The 18,858-nt window shown below is 39.2% G+C and overlaps 1 protein-coding gene across 14 annotated transcripts in view; it reads right to left on the bottom strand.

Moving 5' to 3' along the window:
• Positions 1 to 18,858, bottom strand: part of rg (rugose) — a 182,872-nt gene that overhangs the window by 110,983 nt on the left and 53,031 nt on the right. For all 14 annotated transcript variants that reach the window (XM_043412602.1, XM_043412604.1, XM_043412608.1 and 11 more), the window contains one exon: positions 8,289 to 8,393. In XM_043412602.1, the coding sequence (XP_043268537.1) occupies positions 8,289 to 8,393 (105 nt within the window). The remainder of the gene's footprint in view (positions 1 to 8,288; positions 8,394 to 18,858) is intronic.

Below are 18,858 nucleotides of genomic sequence, written 5' to 3'. Positions count from 1 at the left end.
GGGATGGCCTAACGACACTAAATCCGTGCGCTCCGCGCCACCATTATTCCACAACGTTCAGTTATGAAAGCACCTTTGGAATTTTATCAACATTTTATTTCCAAATCTCTTACCCAAATATTCATTCCATTTGCTCAATCATGCATGCTTCACGTTATGATTATTATTCGTTTCATCCGCTATTCGTTATTCCTATATATTTTATCTTTAAATTCTTTCCTAGAGAAATTGTCGAGAACCGCGATATCGGCCCCCGGCGTTGACTATTAAAAAGCACTAAAAAAGACGGTGATAATAGTGATATGTCCGATTCTATATAAGAAATACTTGAAGCAGTGTGTCAAATAAATGAAGACTCGCTTAACATTGTGGAGCGAGTCATTCATTTATATTGTTATCGTTCGAATATCGTGCTATCGAAACTATATCATACCAACGAGAAAATCTAACAAAACCTTTGTACATCCATAGTTCAACTGGACATAAATCAAACACAACTCGACAAACTCGTAATTCGGAGAAGCACGCTGTTTTCATCGATCATTTATTTCACGAAAGTGAAGAAAGGTTGAAATTTGCGAAAAATTCAAGTTTGACCAAGCACGAATAACGCGGGAAAAGAGTAGATTCATCATATACAATGGGGGGGATCTTTTTTGTGGAGCATTGAAATTTCTACAAAAAAACGCCTGGAATATTGCTATTCTTGCTTACTCGTTCGCAAAGTATAACATGAATAAGCGAAAATCACTATTTTTCCCTTGTTATTTCAATGGAAAATAGAAATCCGCGATGATCAACCAACCCCTGAATATATATTTATCTTGCGAGCTCTTATTAAACCAGCATAACTATCTACTGCATAGTCGCCTTTGTATCATATGTTATATGGAAGATAAACGTGAGAAATACGCGTAACGCTTGCGTCTTTTTTTTCGGATTGCTCCACGCGACTTTGAGATTCCCACCGTCATTCCTCGTATCCTCGATATTAGAAGATATGGCTCTAATAATCTAAAATGAACCTACGTTTCATGACTACCTGAAATAGAATAGAGTTGAAAATTCGTCGTCGATTTTGAAAGTATACGTATGATGGTTGGTGATTGGAGAGTAGAAAAAGTGCTTTATAATTCTAATTGAGGTCTAAGTGAGCTCGATGAAATAATATAGGCATGATATTTTGAGGAGAGGGACGTAGAGGGCGTTTGAGTTATAGAGAGCGGAAGTGCATATGGGTATTAACGTTTCGATATTCGGGAAATGGTCGATTTCCCAAATATCGGAACTTAGGATTTTTTAGAACCTCTTCTCTGACGTACACTGACCGGCTGTGATTTTGCCAGAAGCGGATAAAGCCTTCCGATTTCCCCATCTTGCAACCCAAGGAGCTTAACGGATACTTTCGTCCGGTATGGGGCATCACGTGCCCAGCAATGCTTTATCGCTACGCGATCGGGGGCATAGTCTGGCCAAAACATACTGCGATAATAAGCAATTTTCTCGATATCGAGGAATAATATGCTGCATTATTTTTTTGTTTATATACAATTTTGGTAGGAATAAAGAGGAGTAAGAAGGAAAGGTTGGGAGCCTTATTGTCGTATCGGCGGTGCTCCGCTGACGCGAGAGCGCTCCGTCTGACAGACTTCTGTAATACCAGAAATCGTGTCAGGGGGTATAAGACTGTCCCGTTACAATATTTATATTGTAAAATCGTATATGTGTGAACAAACTGCCGATTCGACTATTACGGTCTTCCTGTCTCGAGAAACGAATCATGTTTCCGGGTGTAGGTTTTAGAGACTCGAAATATCTCATACAGTTGCATCCTCTCCCGAACGGGCATCCATAACTCACGTAACGATCTGTGGGCGATTCGCAGTACGCGCACAATATATTCCAAGCTATAAAGTATACGTTTAAAAGCAGTTGATAAGCCGCACATCGAGACTATACCGCGAGGGTGGAGAGGGAAAAAGGGAAAAGTAAAAAAGCAAGGACGATGGAGAAAAGTACGACGGGTTCGATATAACATGGCTACCGTACTAGTTCAATCTCGATGAAGATTGGAATTACATTATTTCATGTCGTTCGACCAGCAAATTATTAACAACTACCCTCATGTTTCCGTTGGATTTTTTATTTTATTTTTTATAATAAAACAATAAAAATCCATTCGTTGAAATACGCGATATTCTTGATCGATCCTATCGTAATTACTGAATTAATACAATATCGGTGTGAAATGCCGCAATTATACCTGATTGTAAGAATAGAGTATACGTGAGCTATATACCAAAGACAATTTATTCGTGGAAAATGAACCGCAGAAAGACAAAGCCCTATTCATCAAAAGATTGCATATTAGGGCTGAGAAAAAATAATGAACGGATAATGCATTGAGGATACAGCTAATCGAAAAAAAAGTGGCCCAACCTCCAGCTACAACGTACGTAAAATTTCACGTCGTTGTTTCTTTGTTACGTTTGGAGTGAAATAAAAGAGCAGTGCGCGATATGTTGTCATTGAAATCGACGTATGTTATAAATATATATAACCGTTTGAAGTTAAGGAATAGAGTTGTTGAATCTTGTGAAGGTATACGCAAAAAAAATGATGTGGAATTTTTAAATTTCAAATATTAAAATTGTACGAGAATGAAGAATTTGATCAATTAAAAGTTTTGCAGCAAAGAGAATATTCGCCGGATACAAGAAGTTGATGAATCCGAGAATCTGTTTCAGTCACGCATATAGATACTCCATGATGACGGGTTATTTTTAGCAGTAACTACGAAACGAACAAATGCGTAGACATTCGTTCGTGCCGAAGACAAGAGAGGATAACGGTGAAAAAAAATGAGATAAGTGGGGACGAGGAGGGCAGAGACAGGCAGCGACCGATCGAGGAGAGGGAAATAAAAAGAGCTACGAGGGTGCAAGAAAAAGGGGAGTAATGAGGAGGAATATTTGCAAAAGAGAATTTCCATCAGGCACCATTGTCCCGATGGAGATCGAACGCAATGCTATATATAACAACTAGCTTGTAGATATTATATATTAGAGAGCTGTGCGAACGTGTGGCTCATTTTGCGAAACAAGAGGAAAGAAAAAATAAGATTTTTACTCGCCATATTGGATGGAACGCCCCTTCTGGTCGATACACCTGTATATATTATTCGAATAAAATAAAAAACGACAAAGTTCTAGGATACTACGTGAGCTTCGATATATTCGATATATTCTCTCCATAGTGGCGGTCACTGTCAATGGATAAACAAGAGATGGAAATCTATGAACACGGTGACGAACAATAGCCAAGTAGCACCCGCTGTTGCAGCATCCAAAAAAAAACGTTTCAAAACATTACCATTCGATTGTTGTACAAAAAAACTAGTCGAACGGAAAGACTTGAGCGCAGGTGATCTAGAAATATAAGTATTCAATGTAACATGTATAAAACGCGCGTGGACGTATAGATGTGCGGAGGAGGTGAAATATTAAAAATTTTTATATTTACCAAAGATAAGATTTTCCTTGAGAAATGTTTTCTTTTTATTTGCAAAATAAAAAGAAAAACCCCCCATACACTAACCCTTTTAAATGAGAAAATCTGGGAATAAAAATTTCATTATTAATTAGAGAATCCCTGTAGAAAATTGAATCCAAATTGATCGGATAGTCCTCAAAGTATGACGGTCAATGTTTTCGATGTGTCATTCCAAAAAAAAAAAAAAAAACAGCGGCTACGAAATTAAGCGGGTGTGATTCAAATAAAAACGCATTGTTGTTGTTCGAGTAATGAATATGCTTGATCAAGTCCATACAAGATGTTGATTGAGAAATTTTTCGAGATAATCCTATCAATAATTCCAAGGCACGCTCAATTGTATGAGCTGATGAGGTTGTATTTTAACATTTTAGATGAAAATGTTTGATCTGTAGTGATTGGGAAATGATATAACGTTTGCTTTGTCAATTCCCATCTTGAGAGCGGACCAACACGGTCCGGATATACAAGAGTTTCTCAGCAAGTAAAGTGGCAACGGATATAGCTTCAAGAGATTATGCAACGAGTTTCGGTATGACGAGAGTGACGAGGTTGTTTACGTTCAAGCATCTTAACGCCTCGACCTTCCAACGCCTTCTCGCACTTCACCGAGTGCTCTCCACTCGTGGCCTCCCCAAAGTAGTCATACGCATCGTAGGCTACCACATTTCTCGTCGTCGTTGACTCGCCCTTGAAGTGGGCTCAAACGACCGAGTAGGTATGATGTAGACTCGTGACATTTGCCCACCACCTCAACTCTCATGTCCATTCGCGAATCGTATTTATAAAGATAACATATCCCTTCGATGACGAAGCCGCTGAGATGCTGAGATCGTTATATTCCTTCCAAGTCCATCATACCGGTCTCAGCATTGCGTAATAACAATAAAATTGTTGTATCTCTTTGCTTCTTTCCGATCTCTGCATGCATACCCGACTAATCAAGTTTGTCACTAGGAGCTATGTAAAGTTAGCCATTTTTCTTCACAGTTGAAAATACCACCATGCACATTTTATCCGGGGGGGGGCATGGATTTATCAATACTGCTCACAATACGAGTACCTTGATGCTAACTTTTATTACATGTCGAGAGGAAACTTTTCCACTTTAACGATCTATATAGGCGAGAAGCTTATACGGGATTACGGTCCTCCGCACTTCCTTTTTTATATATATCTGTTTTTCTTCCAATCCGGATTACGTTCGACAAAATGGCCGTTTCTTGTGAAATAATCAATATTCCGATTGGCTCTCCGAGGAGGAATATATCTGCGCTTATTATATAGCGCACAACTATAAATTTATTTCAAAGCATACTCAAATCTACATCTATCTGTATCTACTCTATTTTCAAACAACGTTTTGGTTTTTACCGATCAGGTGAATTTAGTTTTCTGGAATAATAGAAAAAACCTTGAGAATGGAGGGATGATATCAAAATCTTTGGAAATTCCTTTTCTTTTATGTTCTCATGCTCGACCGTAAAACGGGTAACGAGAGTAATTATAGCAATAACTATTTGGCTTCGAGCGACGAGTATACGCATACGAGTTTGAAGAACGGCTAGTGAAAAAGTTTCTATATCTCAAAAACCTAACGCTCTCGTCATACACATTTTTTCAGCAACGTTCCTTATTCTAAATTCTGGAGAGTATATATCTGTTGCGACCCGTTACCCCGCCCTCTCTCTGCGCTCACGTCATCCTCGAGGCGAAATCCTTGGAGAAATAGTAAACGCTAGCTACTATAAGGTTTTTTCATTCCCACCTCTGCATGTTGACCCACGGCGAAGCATTTTCCTAAACTTTTACTTTTTCGTGCCCAAACGTACAAAATATCTTAAACCTTTTTGCCATCTTCGTTCCGCAATTACTTTTTCACCTCTGGCTCCCCGTTGACGCGAACAAAACCTAAATTAAAAAATACTTTTTCCTACCTTTGTGCGTTTCTATACATTATACTTCTATACTCATTTTCAGAAAAATAAGTACATATTTTCGTTCTTGTTCAAACGGATGACAAACGAATATGCGGCTCTGCGCGTACGCTCGAATCGCTTAAACATATTGTCGTTCACTCTGATATTCGAATTGGCTCGGTAGCTTGAAAATCAAGTTTTCCCGGATATGTGCACTACCAACGTTAAAAATTCATTACAACTCCAAGATAATAAATACTAATTCATTTTATATATGCGCTCCAATTTACAAATACAAAAATTTTTATTCGCAATCTTTCACATCGATTAACCCTAGAGTTGGCCAAAGTTTTTTTCACAATTCGCAGTCCGCCGGTGGATACTTGGTTTTCTCCGATAATCAGCGTAAATTGAGCTTTCATAAGCGATTCTTTACTTGGCTGAAAGCGCCGAATCGGTGACCTGGCAGATTTTGGAATCACGGAAGGTTCCACAGTCCCAGGAGAACGGCCGACGCTCATGGACGGAACAACGGAACAAGATGAAAAGATGCTACGAGAAAGAGAGGAAGAAGAGAGTGGGAAAGGACGAAAAAAATCGAATATTAAACATGGAAACAGATACACATTGAAGAGGAGAATGTACAATAATGAAAAAAAAAAAAATGACCAGGGATTTCGGGAAGAAAAAGTGGAAGTTTACATGAAAAAGAGAGGGAGAGCAGATGAAAGTAAGAGGAAATGAAAAAAAAACGAGTATAAAAAATATAGTATAGAATATTAGAGAGACCCAGGAGTAAGGAAAAAGGGAAAAACAGTAGGAAAAGGCAGAGGAGAAAGGTCAAATAAGGCTGAGAGGAAAATGTAAAAAATGTAGTAAAAGTCAATAGGGCTGAAGCATGCCAAATATATCCAACGGGTCACCGAAAAATCCGATGTTGCCCGACAAGTTGGGCATGTATAGAGGCTAGCTGATGGCTTTACCCCGTACTCGTACGGGAATAGAATTTTTTCAACGTAAGTCCGTAGAAAAACTGTTACCCCCTGTGTGAGCACCTTTCTTTGCCTACGATTGAATTGAAACTGCAATAAGAGATTACGAATTGATACTCAAATCCACCCAACATCCGGCCAACATCCATTGATCAATGAGAGACGCGATGAATTATACAATTCGCGGCCTGAACGCAATCATTCCAACGCTAGTTTTATTTCCGTAAAAATGAGAATTCAAATGGCTCACTTTTTTTCTATATTATTTTACGTATCTCTATTCTTATGTCCATACAACAAAGTGCGAGTGTTTGCTTTTCCTGAACACGCGATGAAAGAAATGTTTTATAATAGGAATTTTAGAAATAACAGCAATGCCTTGCCCGTAGTTTTCAAAGAACGGAATTTTCCAACTTGTATCCAATGACACAATGTATAGAAGAAAAAGTCCAAATGAAAAGAATTTATTTGATTGATTCGTAACATACCTATATTCAACATACATACAATCAAGCTGTTCTTCCTGGCAGGCAGCGCGCACAAAAGATCACCGCATTGAAAGTATATACTTTCGGAGAACCATCTTAATATGTCGATCCGTTAACGCGTGAAATATTATCTCGTACTAGAAAATATATAGAGAACAACAATACATATACTTTAGCTTCTTCGCGTTGCTTGTTTTTTTTTTCTTTTTTTTGTCGCATCACTTGGGAACGAAGATGAAAGCATTCATCCGATGATTCTGAAACGACATCTACAAAATTGGATTACGATATCCGGCATGCCCAAATAGCACAATCGAAGTGCCGTCGAAGCATCGCTCGCGTAACTCAGCTCTCTACTTTAATCGGCGACCGGCTACGCGGCTACGGTGCACTCAATTTCGAGTGTACTATATGTTACTCCCTTTTTTTCCCTGGAACTTTAGCGATGTCTAGGATTTCTCTTGAACAGAATTGACGAACCGAAATTTCCGAGTTGAGCGCCACTTCTCGAGCATTGATGCTTGAACAATAATGGGTATGACTCAATTTGAATAATCGGGCCGTAAATACCAATTCATTCTCAACCATATCAGCAACATCTGATCAAGGGAAGGACAGTATATATAAAGTAAATATGCGGAGCCAAATACAAGGAAAAAAGGGACTCGTCGAAGCTGTGGAGTTCTTGGAATCTATATATTAGCGAGCTATGCAGGCAACAACTGAGATATTGCAACGACGATCGAACGAGACGCGTCTCTCCACAACTCTCTATAACTTGGATCAATTTTGCGCACGCTGGGAGAGGATTCGGAAGAGAATACTGAAAGGAAATGATGGAAACAAAATTGGAAAAAGATTCCAAAATTGAAGAAAACAAAATAAAATACAATAGAAAGGCAACGAGAGAATTCATCGGAGCTGCGACGAAAATAAACGAATTAAATTTTTGAAATATCGAGTGTCTAAACATATTCGGATCATTTTTTTATTTCGTATCCCCGGATTACGTGATATGAATAAATGCCACCCCAGCACATACGAAACTAGAAAAATTTATATATATATCATAATCGTGACCTATATACAAATAATCGGACCAATTCGATAGAACTAACTATATCATACGGAAACCCGTCGTCTATTTTTAATCATGGAGTTAGTAGTTATTCATAATTAGATTCTCTAATATCCTCAACATAATAAAGTATGATTTAAAAAATCGATTAAAAAAATCCAAAAAGATTTTTCAAGCCGTCCAAGGGAATTACTCGTCGGTTTTTACTCCTCGATTATAACCAACGTCATAAAGCTCCTTATTGATTAGCGCAACTCACCTGGAGATTCGGAGGACAATGATCTAGTAGTTCCAACATATGCCTGATATTCTGAGCATCCTGAATCACAAAATTCAGTTCCATGTCGAACTCTCCACCAACCAACTGCGAACAGTAAAACAGAAAAACAATTACTACATTTTTGTTCGATAATAGAATCTGCTACTTCTATAATAGTTCGGAAGCTTAACTGATTGTGAATGCAGAAACGTATTTCAAGAGACGATTCATACGAAAAGGTTATCACTCTGGTGAAGGAAATCAAGTCGTTACCGCTTCTAATTAAATAGTCCTAAAAAATTGAGACGCAGCGCATCGAATTATTAATGAGAGTCATAGCAATTTACGAAAAGTATCGCAGAAGCTTTCAATCTTTTACTTTACCGCGCAACGATTGCGATAATCAAAGTTTAGCTATGGGAACGACATCATACTTGAAGAAAATCCTGTTCGATCCTGGAATCAATAATAATGATGATATTGATAAAAATTGAGAATAGCATTTCAAATATTTTTTTAACGAAAATTTAAGGCGTCTGAAATCGTGATTGCGACATATCACGAAACCCATTCGAAAATGCTGTGGGCACACCAAAAGTCGGAATTAGTGAAAATGACAACAAAAGCCACGATCAAAATTGCTCCGCTAATTTTTTTGAGTTTCTATATCGAAAAAAAATGGTGATTTGCAAAAGTACAAATTTTTTTTGTTAATCAGGAATGCATCATTCCAAAGAGAAAGACAAAGGTAAAGAGTAGTGAAAAAAAAATCATGAAAAATAAAATACCAACATTCGAGCGAATTAAAACGCATCCTCTATAGTTGGATACCACTCGCTTATTAAATTTTTTCCTTATTTCAAAAACTCTTGTGCGCCGCTATCTTTTGAAAGAAATTTTCTAGGAATACGACTAACATGACTGCAATACGAATTTATTTTAATTCGCATTGAGGGTTCAACCTTATTCTTTCGGATCAGTTAGTTTGCAACGGTTGTTTTTTTTTTAATTTCTAAAAAAAAAATTCACAAAATCGTACACTCGAAATCACGACAATTCATAGTGATATACCATCATATTTCATTCTGTTTTTTTTCGCGTATTCGTGCGCTATGTATACGTTACAAAACGTATCCTCGTGTCCAAGTTCTATCCACTTTCAGTCTCTATTCATCTCCGAGACATTTATATTGGAGTCAAGACTACCCCTAATTAGGTCGTCATCGTTGAGGACCAGAAAGGTAGGGAAACTGGGGAGCCGAGGGAGCCGACAAGCCGGACGCAAGACTTGTTAAAATTGACAAATATATGTAGCATTGTTCCACGAGCTTCCTCGTTCCCCTTTCGTATTACTCTATAAGCTTTCTCTTTGCGCCGTCTCTCTCTCTCTCTCAAGCCTCATCACCATATCCAACGGCAACTATGACCTCGACGTTGAATAACCCTCGGTATACATGCTAGAAGAAAAATTGTGGGCGGCAGCTCGGTCTCTACCCCTTCGGTCTAGAGAGCCCCTCCCGCGCGGAAACCGACAATGAAAAAAATGGAAACTAGAGTTTCATTATATACGAATAATGTTGATATTTTATCCTCAAAAGATTTCTAACGCACCCGCCACAGGCTCGTCAGAGTCTTTCAAACGTTATCCACACCACTATACATTGATCAACCCCCATATTTCTGTTTACAGAGTTATACTATTTAAATTTACAATTAGTGAGTGAAAAAAATTGGGATAAAAAATAAAAATCAATCGATTCACTTGAATTTAGATGAGTCGAGAAACATGGGGTTATATTGTTTTCGTGATTCATCCTGGTAACACGTCATTTGTAAATCTTCTTGTACAATATACGCGTAACAGTATTTACTCTCAGTCCCGTAGTAGGTATATATCTGCTCGCTCGCAATCTTAACCGTCGCTTTAATTAGGGAAAGTTTCTACAATTAGTACAAGAGGTACGGATGAAGAGTAAAGGCAATAATAGAAGAGGATAAGTTTATACACACAGTCTATAGTATGTACAAATTCGAGGTCGCGAATTTCGTCCAAATTAGCTTAGTTGCATGGCAATGGACAAGCATGCATATTTCACGGAAAAAAAAAGATTCTTGAAATCGGTCGCCGCACGGTGGCTTATTCAGTTGGAAGCTTAGAAATATTTTAGAATATGAGAAAGGGTATTTTTTTCGCCTAGAGCCATATTGTAACTCCGGATCTGTAGCGGTGATGAACGGAAATAAGTCATCTTTTCATCAATGTAGTACAAATGCTGACTTGGATCTCGAAAATGTCGCCAAAATGGTAGTGAAAGAACGTAGTCCCTCTGCCTATCCAAGAAATTTGCCTCTCAAAAGATATGTGGGAACATAGGTATGTGCGTTGTACTTGGTACTGTAACACATTGACGGAGTACCATTTTTGATAATAAGCTAGATGTCTGCCTCCGCACTATCATATATGTAGCATATTCGAATCGCGGTTGGCGTATATAAAAAAAAAAAAAATAGTTATCAATCAAGCACAGTTGGCTCTCATGAAAACTTCCGTATCATTGTAAAGAATCGGCGTTCTTTCAATGTTGTGCAATGGGAAAAAAAAAGATAAAAAATAGTAATGTAATACGCTGCTACTAGGAAGGTAATGGAGTTTCCCATAGAGGGTTGATGATGATAAATGGTTACTTTCGGAATCCTGTATACATGACGTCTGTATAATGAAATCTATATATGACGAACGAAGCGAATAAGCGAGCATGTATCGTCACGCAATCAATCTCTGTATCTTTGTTTTTAATAGAGTGTGAGATTCAATAAACATATAGGATTATCCCGAAAAAATGATTGGAAACAATTCGGGAGAACGGTTAACAAAATTCGATGCGGTCGCAGACAACCGAATGCATAAACCGTCATATAGGGGGATTTATTACGATAATTTACGGCAAGTTGCGTTGCAACAATTTTGAGACGAGCTATTTCGAGATGCATGTTGAATGTAACTGGCTGGCTGGTGCGGCGACAATCGAGATCCCAATGAGACTTTATTCTGGCGTATCAAGAGCCGTATAATATAATCCATGCAGCCGTCGCATTCTCACGTTTGCATCGATCTTGAATTCACTCTCGTATAACGTACTAGAGGAACGCGTCGCGTCACTCCACGAGTCTGTGAATACAGAGCGAATGGGTATATAAACGTCTCGAATTTGTGAGCTTCTACCACAGTTGGCTGAACAACGTTTTTAATTAAAGTAATTAAAATAAGAACAACAACAACAAAAACGTGGAACGTGAAACGTTTCTCGCAGCGATAGAATAACAAATAATAGTTGTGAGATATAAATGAAAAATATGAAGAGCGTCGTTCTAAGTGTTAGTGTCGGAATGATAACGAATAAGACCCTCGGAAGAGGGTACCGGGCCCAGTAGCAGCATGCTGCAGAATGAATAATCAAGATATATAATATTTTGTGATTATGAAAAATCTGATGCACCCGAAAATCACGAGTAACCTCATTATCGTTAACAATTTACCGAGGACACATATCAAATTGATATACTCGAGATAACAAAGAGAAGTGGGAAAAGAGAGGTTAAAGAAGTAAGAAATTAAGAAACTTGCAGCACCGATCACCACGCTCGTTGTAATTGAACTTGTGACGATTCGGACCATTCGCGAAGTGTGATTTGACACTCCGAATCGCACACCCCTTGCTATAGTCGGTCTATTTGGTGAATGCGTAATTAGTACGTTGATAAACGGGAAAGAGATGAAGGACAAACGCCAAAGAGTGATTAACATTCGAGTGTTACCAATATATTTGACCATCTCCAATAAGCTTTGACCATTTTGCTCTTCATTTAGCGGTGACAAACAGTTAGGAATTTATTTAAAACCATTGGACAAACGGAGTTCCGATCGAACTGATAAGTTATACGCGATTATAGTAATTTGGGGATCAAAAGTAAAATGAGCAAAAAAAGAGAAAATTCATTTGGTGTGATCGATTGCATATTAGATTAGAAAAACTGGTAACAACTACAAACTACAGTGATTCGAAATTCGATATATGCCGCCGGAGCCAGTGTTTTAAGGAATAAGCCGGGTCTCGTTACATGCAGCACTGGTTACTCCAAAGCCGCGCATTGAGATACCATTGCAACGAAATGATGTGTATACACCATGGAAACAGGTCTCTGATGTAGTACGTGGATCGCGACTGAAATGTAATACGCAATGGGGGTGGCGGCGAGCATTGATGTCAGGGCGGCTGCATGGGATTCGCTTCCGTGTCACATGAACCAGTTGAGGACAGAGATTCGAGCTGCGGAGAGAAATAGATGGTCTGTGGGTACGAGCGACGATCGTCTAGCTTAGATTGCTTTTCGACGGAGCTCTCCGGGATAGAAGAGCCTCATAGAGAAGGAGAGAAGAGAAGCGGCTGCATGATGAACAACTATCACTATGCATAGGTAGCCAGAAAGTGATAGACGCATTTTCACTATGTATATACGCATGTACATTCGAGTTCGTCACCGTGATTGAATTCGCATTTCCGCGTCCATCGAGCATTGATTGACTTTCTGATTCAACATCCAGTATCCGGCGCACGCTAAGGACAATAAGACCAAGTTGGCTCTTAATAAATATATGCGGCTTTATAAGTTATATATTCACCACAAGATTCATCTCGGAGCACGATCGAAAATGGCATCGAAAATAATCGCGCGCGCAAGTGAAAAATAATTTGCGTTATCAAGTGTCTGGATCGTTGGAAAAGAAAGAACCATGGATCACTCGGAATGAGGCGGATCCGTTCTAGTCTGGAGTCTGCGTACTCGAACAGATAGAAATGATTATTTAGTACTTCTCGACAAGCTGCCGCGTAACAATTTTCATTTTTATTGAATCTAAACTCTAGGCGGGAATAATCAATAATTGTAGTTCGAAAGGAGTTAATTATGGAATAATCGCAGTCCGCAACAACTGGTTACTGCCAACTATGCACTCTTTTCTCTCTTTTTATTAAACTAACATATATTAACGTAATGAACGAATATTAATGGCAAGAGTCAATGAATCATTAAATCCTTCGATGCAGCGAATGAAAGAACTCACTCGCTATGTAGAGGATACTGCTCACTAAAGGGTAAGGGATTCGAGGGAGAGTTTTCTCCGGTTCAAGAGCGTCTGTGGCTATGCAGAGAATGATGAACCAAACTCTCAACAGCTTCTCTAAGGAGGACTATTAAGAAATTGTCGTAAACGTTCAAAGTATATGTATATACATGGCGGTGATGGGAGTAGAATAGATTCCGATCCGAACTCAAGCGGAGAAGTGCAAAAGTCGCTTGGGACACGATGCAGCAACGCCGCACTCGAATCAAAATTAATGCAGAGTTGAAGGAAAGATCTTGGAAAATCCTTGCCAACGAGATGGAGCGGAAACTCGCACGGAAGAGGAACTTGGTTAAGCAGTCAAGACCAGGAGGAATCTATAGCTGTTGGTGAATTTACAACCCCACGAGCGAGAGGAATAAAAGAAATGGGTAAGGAGGATGAGAGAAAGCAGATGTTAGAAAGCAAAGGCTCGGACAATCGTGCGGTCTGCAAATCTCTGTCGGAAACACAAGGTCTCTTTCGACCTTCTCTTAGACCGGTTACGAATTCTCTGCTCTCGGTGTCTCTCCTCCTCCTCCTCAGAACCTCACCCGGCCTTTTCCGGCCTCAAAACTTCCACCGTCTTGAGATCAACAGTCTCACGGAACTTCTCGACGACGTTTTAACAACAACACGAATGCTTTCTCCACACATACACATACACATAGACCCCGTAACCCTTTCTCATTCTTCTGTAAACCCTTGGTACTTCTTCCCGTATTATCGAAATATATCTCTAATGCTCTCTAATGGCGCTTGATGACAGACCTTTTATAGAGGACAACATAAGTTTTATCAATACGTCGTACGCACAGAGGTTAGGCGCTTCTTATATTATTGCATATGCAGTTCATCTCTACACGCTTGTATCAGTATTTTCATGAATTACTTCCCCCGAAAAGCGTGATTTTTCCTATATAATTCATCGCAATTAAACGATTGATTGAAATTATTCGATGAATTTTATGAACGGAATAAAATTGAGAGTTAGATACTTGCAAAAAAAAAATGCCGAGTACAAACAAAAACAACGACATTTCCAAAATTTCATCACAGCAGGTAAGGATTGAATGGCGAGGAACGAAGAAAAGTAACAATGATTCGAAGATTAAAATATAAAATATAGACAAAAAATACGGTCAATGGCCATTTCTAAGAAACAATAAGGGGAAATACCGTAGAATAGGAAACGAAATTGCAATAAACGAGAATGAGGTATGGAGTAAAGAAGAGATATAAAAAAAGAGACGGGAAAAAGAAAAATCTCTTCACTGATGAAATTCGTGGAGAATAGCCTGCCTCTGTGTTATGACTGTTTGTGCTTCTCATCTCCATGCCTTATGCCTAAGAACTTTCCTCGGAGTGAGATTGCAGTCCAATCTCGCGACATCGCTCCAGTAATTACATTGTTCTCTGTTCCGTTTAATGAAGAGATATCAGGGGCAAGTCGAATCAAACAAGAGGTTTTTTGGTTTTTTCGTGTTTATGTTTTCCGGTATGAAGAAACTGGTTCTATATATTGTTTCGTCATCGTCTCGTACTTTTTCCCGGATTGTTTCCACACGAGTCACTACTCATTATTACACATATAAACGTGTGATTTGAATTTTTACGAGGATCGAAAGTTTGTAGAAACGTTTGAGTGCACAAGCATACGCATATACCTCTTATTTCGATTTCGGATATTCCAAGGTGACAGAATTGCTACTATTCCCAACTGGGTACTTTTTGCTTTCAGTCGTGAGTGATAGATCGCATACAAATGTGAAAGCTTTGTGAAAAATCTGCAGCTCATACAATCGGTGCATACTCGCCGGAGCACTTTCCGAGAAATCACGGGAGTGCCGCTTCACGATGCGCGATGGATTAAATGATACACATTGCGAGCTCAATGCAATACACGAAAGCGCTGAGAAAAAGTATAAATGGTACCCGGTAACTTTCCGTCTCTCCCTTCCTCCCTCTCGCTCTCCTCTCGTGTACAATATTTTTCATCGCCCTCTACCGGATTGGTCCATTAAAAATCCATTCGAACACCTCCGCCCTGATATTCCAGATTCAATGTCGGTTTCAATAATATTGAAAACAGTGACGATTCCGTAATTCTCCGCTGTTGAGACTTGATAAAAATAAGATCGGACACGTAAGTTGCGTCGGTGAAATTGCTACAGAATGCTCTAATTGATTTTCGTTTTGTGAAGGTATACTACCGAGAGTTTGAATGTACGCGAGGAGTAAATTTAAAAAATATTGGCCATATTTAATAGGGTGTGCACCGTTGGTACCGGTGGTATGTTGTACCCGGGAGGCGGAACTCTGCCGGCGCTATGGTTGGCCAGGGTTGCTCTCCCGTATACAGAAAATACGCCGACTCGTATACTCTGTAGGTAACTGACTGTTTATACAGCTCCAGGCCAAATCGATACGGCCAACATTTGCCTTCGTTGCGTCACACGCGAATCATTCAAAATTTATTACAACTTTTTTATCTCATTTCGAGAAAGTTAGACAATCGCCGTATATCTAGTTGCTAAAAATAATGGGAGGGCTTTCAGTAATGATTTTGGAGTACAAATTGAATAAACTATACGGCTCTCATCCGTCGAACACAAGCCTTTCCCATGACAAGCACAATAAGTAATATACTTATGATTCTAGGTATATGGGCGCGCAGACGCGAGTCTACGGAGCTTCGATTTAATCGAATTCGTTATTAACCGTGGTGACCCCTTACTACTGGCTCCACCCAAAACCGGCCCGAAAAATTCTTCTACGTTATACTGCTGTGGCTACCTAAAATTGGTACCTCGTAAAAAAAAGTCAATTCATTGATGCGTGAACGGACCGTAGCATTTTCACAGACGACGAAGAATACGTTTGAAGGAATTTTGGAAAAATGCAGGAAAAAGCAGGAAGATGGAGGCGGCAATCGCGACGAGCGTTCACTCGTGCAATAAAACACTTTCTTCGGTGGTGATCGCTGTAACAAAATTGTTGACATATTTTGGTTAAAATTTACCTCCATCATACTTTCTCTTTTCCATTATGTGTCTATATATGGAATACGAAAATGCAAGAATTTTTGGTATATAAGATTATGGTGATTCGTACGATGATTATGATGGCACGGTCTGATCTTGTTCGAAAATTTGATTGAACTCAGTGTCCCGCTTACATAATTAATGAGCTGAAGGGAATAATTGTTATTCCCTCGAAGAAGAATGGTTCTTCGATCGCAGGCGCATGCCCTTATCGTTGCCGGGACAACGATGAGAACCCCCGACTCGCGTTATATATCGCCTTTCTCTTCATCTACTTCTGTTTCGTGTTTTTTCGGTTTCAGCTTCTCTCTCTCCTTCCCCCGGATTCAAGTGCTTAGTCTCACTACGGGGCACAGAACCACTCCTAGCAAGAGATATCGATAACCAATAATCTCGAAAATGCGGACGAGATCGGTTAATGAGAGTATCAGTAAAAAAAAATCTATTCAATACAGCTTGGCGGCCGAGCAGAACGATTCTATAACTGCAAACTTTCTCCCTTTCTCGCACATAGACGTACCATTTTCTCGTGCTCTACCTCCCACATTCTTCCAGACTCCGAGACAATCTCATTTCCGAACAACGGCGCTCTTTTTCTCTCTCTCTCTCTCTCCCTCCCTCCCTCTCATTTCCACGTTCGTGTCGTGATGGCACTCGATTCATTGAATTGCGAGGAGCATCTGTCGATGTCAATTCAATTTGTTTATCCTTAGCCCCTTGACATCAATACATCTTGTACTGGATGCCGCTCAGTGCCGTACTACTTGAATAATTTGTTTTCCCTACGACTGTATTTGGCACAATTATGTTTAGACAAAAAAGAATCATTCCCGCAATGTTTTAATATCATTTCGATACAAGTCCCAACATTTCTTATGTATAATATTCATAACTATTCATACGTTTCTACTCGATCGAAATGAAATACTCATCTAAAATTTTCATTCACAAATCATAGCTATGCACAGATTGAGGAATAATTATCATCTAGCATAAATTCAACTTTGACGAAGTTTTGCGAACGCATTGAGTATATGAATAATTGAATAGAATTATATTTTTGCCGTTGGCAACAAAAGGGACCGACGAAGAAAAGCCACATCGATAAAATTCCCAATTTTTGTTTACAAATCCTTTTTTTCTCTCTCTCTCTCTCTCTCCCTTTTCCTATCCTGGCGTCCAGACGTTTTTTTCGCGCGCTCTCTCTCTCTCTCTCTCTTTTGTGCTATTATGCTATCCCTCTATTACATCCCTCGTTGAAACCAGGTCATGCAATCGTGCTTGCAGGTTTCGTAAACATACGTCATGCTCACCTTTTCCCTTCTTCCCGCGCCCCGATCCACAACAGTCCGTATTTTAACCCTGGTTCGCAACTGCTTTCTCAATACCCGCGAAATACCAAACGTTCTTTTGTCGCAATAGAGGGCGATAAGAGAGGGGGACAAGGGAAACCAGCACCTAACGAAGTCAAATACTCGAAACTTTTCAATTCGCATTCCAGCGCGCATGGTTCACTCTCGTCTGTTGACTTGATCCGACACGATTCGTTGGCCATTTTCAAAAGGAATGGAAAACCTTTTCTCTCTCTCGTTCCCTATACATATGTATGTTTCTATTTTCCTCTCAGTGCACTCTATTTTCCCCCTTTTATGTGTTCTATCGCCAGGTATTTGGATAAAAAGTAGTGAGTCATTGGCAATTTCTCTCGAGAAACTGCATGCATATACACTGTGTATTATTACAGATTTTATACTTTCATAAAGAAACATGATCGTACAGGAATGGAGAGAAGGTGCGCACGAAAGAATAACTGTCCTGTATTGTTTTTTGGTCGAGTCGAGGAAGTCATCATGGTATCGTAAATTTCTTTAATTTCATTTGAATTATCAAAAAATGAACGCCAAGAATAGAAACGAAATTCAATGAACGTGGCCCCTATAAATCTGCGAACTATTATTGTTCTAGATGTAGAAATACGGGGCTTATTTTTGTGAAAGCGTACGAAATCGACGATGAAAAAATATTGATAAAGGTATAGACGAATTGCCGACGACGTTTCTCTGGAAATGGCAGCGGTATACATATTTTGATAAAATAATAATTCATTCGCGTAACTAGAAAATTTAATGAACGCATGAATTTATGTGACCTCTTAATCGACAAAAGTATGACGAAATGTTCTATTGTTTAACGAGGCTTCATTGTCGAGCAACGACTATCGTCTGGGGTGCAAATTCCATGTTTTTAATGAATTAAATAACACGGCATTTGCTGGGGCCCACGGTTTTTTTTACATTAATCAATATCAGGGTGATTTCATTGAAAGCAACTTTTTCCACGAAGTAAGAGCGTGAAAATTCTTATT

The sequence above is a fragment of the Venturia canescens genome, chromosome 2, assembly GCF_019457755.1.
Source record: "Venturia canescens isolate UGA chromosome 2, ASM1945775v1, whole genome shotgun sequence".
NCBI classification, from domain to species: Eukaryota; Metazoa; Arthropoda; class Insecta; order Hymenoptera; family Ichneumonidae; genus Venturia; species Venturia canescens.
The sequence above is the reverse complement of the archived record's forward strand: the minus strand, read 5'-3'. Positions and strand labels throughout refer to the sequence as shown.